We start from the raw sequence: 3096 nt of genomic DNA on the forward strand, positions 1-3096 counted from the left end.
ATATATATATATATATATATATATATATATATATATATATATATATATATATATATATATATATATATATATATATATATATATATATATATATATATATATATATATATATATATATATATATATATATATATATATATATAGGGCCGTACCGTGAAATTTTTAGGGGGGTCGTTTTTGAAAAAAAGGCAGTTTTAAAACACCAAACAAATATCTTACTAAATTTACTTAATAAAATTTTCGTGAAACATAGCTATATTTGTTTAAACAATGTTTACATAAACGAATTTATTGTTCTCCGAATGTTTTTTCTATTTTTATGCTACATAGGCGTATAAGCAAGCTCCTTGTTAGAAAATGGATATCGATACAAAGATTAATAATACTTTGATAAATGGTTTAAATTTTTATTCAAAAGCTAAACTTTTTCACACAATTTTCTAGGATGTAAAGTAAAAAATAGTTTTGAGACTTGTTTATAATCAACAATTTCATTGTAGTGGATATTCATGATGGCTAATGAACCAAGTCGATCTGCAGTCTTACTGGCTCTCAACCATTTTCGTAATCTTCGCCTTGCTGAAAAGCTGCGTTCATATTCTGTGGACGTTACGGGTAGTGTACATCCGATCTTTAGATGCTCAAAGAGATTAGGACATTGATTTTCATTGCAGGTTTTAATAGCTTTAGCTAGAATATTAGGCCTATCTTCAGGTTTAATAACAGACCATTTTTTTTTCCAAAACATGAATTCTTGATCTACAGCTTCTGAGTTTGGTAGATCACTTTTATACATTTCAACTAACAGCTGGAAAGCAGTTATCTCTTCACTGCAAATTATTGAGGGAACCAAGCATAAAACCTTAGCAGGAATGTAACTTGTCTTTTGGAATCGTATTTTGATTTCTGAAATGATGGTGCATTTGTTGGTTCTACAAATAATTTACTTGCCATAAGAGTAGCTTGTTGGCAAATTGTGTAAGTTTCTTTTTCAACATTTTTGTTGATAGTTCAAATTGTCGATTGTTTCTTGAATGTTGATACACAATATCAGTTGTGCGCCCTTGTAACCTCTCTGTTATATACGACAACGGGTGAAGTAAGCGGTACAAAGTTATAATTCCAATTATGAATTTAAACTTAATGAGTGCATTAAGGAGTGAGTTGGCCTCTCTTTTTCCTTGTGCGTTCCAATCCGTACTAAACGCTATATTGAACTGTTCTATATTAGAGTGTATTCCTAAAATAATCTCTAATGCCTCTGCCATATATGGTATAGCTAAATAAAAGTGTTCATATGTGGCATCTCTTTCTGACCATCTTGCACATCTCTATCAAAATCTTTTTCCTTTCAGTTGATTTACAACGGATCTCTGCAACATGCTCCAGCAAGCGCTCTCTTTTCGGAGAGGTATTGAAATAAATGGATATATTTCTGTATACCTCCAAAATGTTATCAATGATTGGTATTTTTGATGTTGCAGTAGTTGATAAATTCAAACTATGTGAGCTACAATGTGAGCTACAATGTGTTACAATTACAATGTGTTACAATTGCAATGTGTTACAATTGAAATGTATGTGAGCTACAATGTGTCACAATTGCAATGTGTTACAATTGAAATGTATGTGAGCTACAATGTGTTACAATTGCTTTTGGTGATCCTTATAGCAACTATATTTTAATCCTTATTAAAATATAGCTGGCAACACCATTTAAAGTACTATTGCTTTGTAATGGAATGGTTTATCTTGGATCTTCAAAACGACAACAAATGCCATTAGCTTGTTTGATAGCTTCTTTACGGTATCTATTGCTTATATGATGTGTTTTTTTTTTCTCTAAAACATTGTGCCATTCCTTATATCCACGGTTAACAAAAACTCCTAAAGTTTTTTTTTGGGTCGTTTTAAAAATAAAGTGCAGTATATGCAGTAGACTGCGTCTTCACTTTTGCGGTAGACAAATCCATTTTGTAAATATTTTTTTACAAGCGTGTTTGCAACCATGTTTTAATGTTTTGGGAAATTATAAAGTGTATCTTCTGTTTTAAGTTATTGGTAAACATTTTGTATATTTCATGTGGTGATAATTCTTGATTTCCGCGAAAGAGTTCGTCAATATCATATCGTTTTTCTTCTTCTTTAAAATCACATTCTTTTAAATTTGTTTGGTCTATTTGCATGACAAACTTTTGTTAACATTATTATCATCTTTAATGACTTCCTCTTTTTCTTCTACTTCGGTTAATGTTTTATCGGTTACCTTTTGACATCGAAAAGAGTCTAGAAATAATTTTTTGCGTCAAATTAAAAAAAGCACTTTGCATAAAAAGAGGGGTCGATCGCACCCAACGACCCTTCCACGCTTCGGGCCTGATATATATATATATATATATATATATATATATATATATATATATATATATATATATATATATATATATATATATATATATATATATATATATATATATATATAAATATATATATATATATATATATATATATAGCACAGACACACGAAATATCATTATTCTATAAAATCATACTATTCTGTAAAATACAAAGTGAAATGTCGTGTTGTAACATTTCACTTTGTATCTTTTATCAAAATTTCCTCACTATACTAGCAACTTATTTACACTTAATAACTAAGCTCAATTGTTTTTGCTAGGTTATTTATTGTTTAAAGTTACTTTCCAATTTTCTATACAAATTTTATTTAAAAATTGTATAGAAAATTGGAAAGTAACTTTAAACAATAAATAACCAACCAAAATTAATAATCAACCAAACAAGCAGACATTAATTAACCGAGTTAGCGCATTATGTTTTATGCGCTAAGTTTATATATAAATTTATCTACTTACTTTTTAAATTTTTTTGAAGACGTCCTTTAAACGTCTTTTAGACGACTTTTTTCTAAGGTAGTTAGGACGTCTAGAGTAGGTCTTAGGGACGTCAATAGGACGTCTAAATATAGAGGTCCTTATAACGGCTTAATGTAAACGTCACTAGGATGTCCTAAAAAAGACGTCACCAGACGTCTTTAGGACGCCTTTATGTTGTGACGTCTCAGACCAAAATGGTCTG

General features: G+C 29.3%; 1 protein-coding gene across 1 annotated transcript; it reads right to left on the bottom strand.

Moving 5' to 3' along the window:
• Nucleotides 1-418: 418 nt before the first annotated feature.
• On the bottom strand, nt 419-796 carry LOC136082590 (52 kDa repressor of the inhibitor of the protein kinase-like). The gene has a single exon (XM_065802007.1). It carries the CDS (start codon nt 794-796, stop codon nt 419-421), a length of 378 nt encoding a protein of 125 aa, XP_065658079.1.
• Between the last annotated feature and the right edge of the window lie 2300 nt (nt 797-3096).

The sequence above is a fragment of the Hydra vulgaris genome, chromosome 07 (assembly GCF_038396675.1).
Source record: "Hydra vulgaris chromosome 07, alternate assembly HydraT2T_AEP".
Lineage (NCBI taxonomy): Eukaryota > Metazoa > Cnidaria > Hydrozoa > Anthoathecata > Hydridae > Hydra > Hydra vulgaris.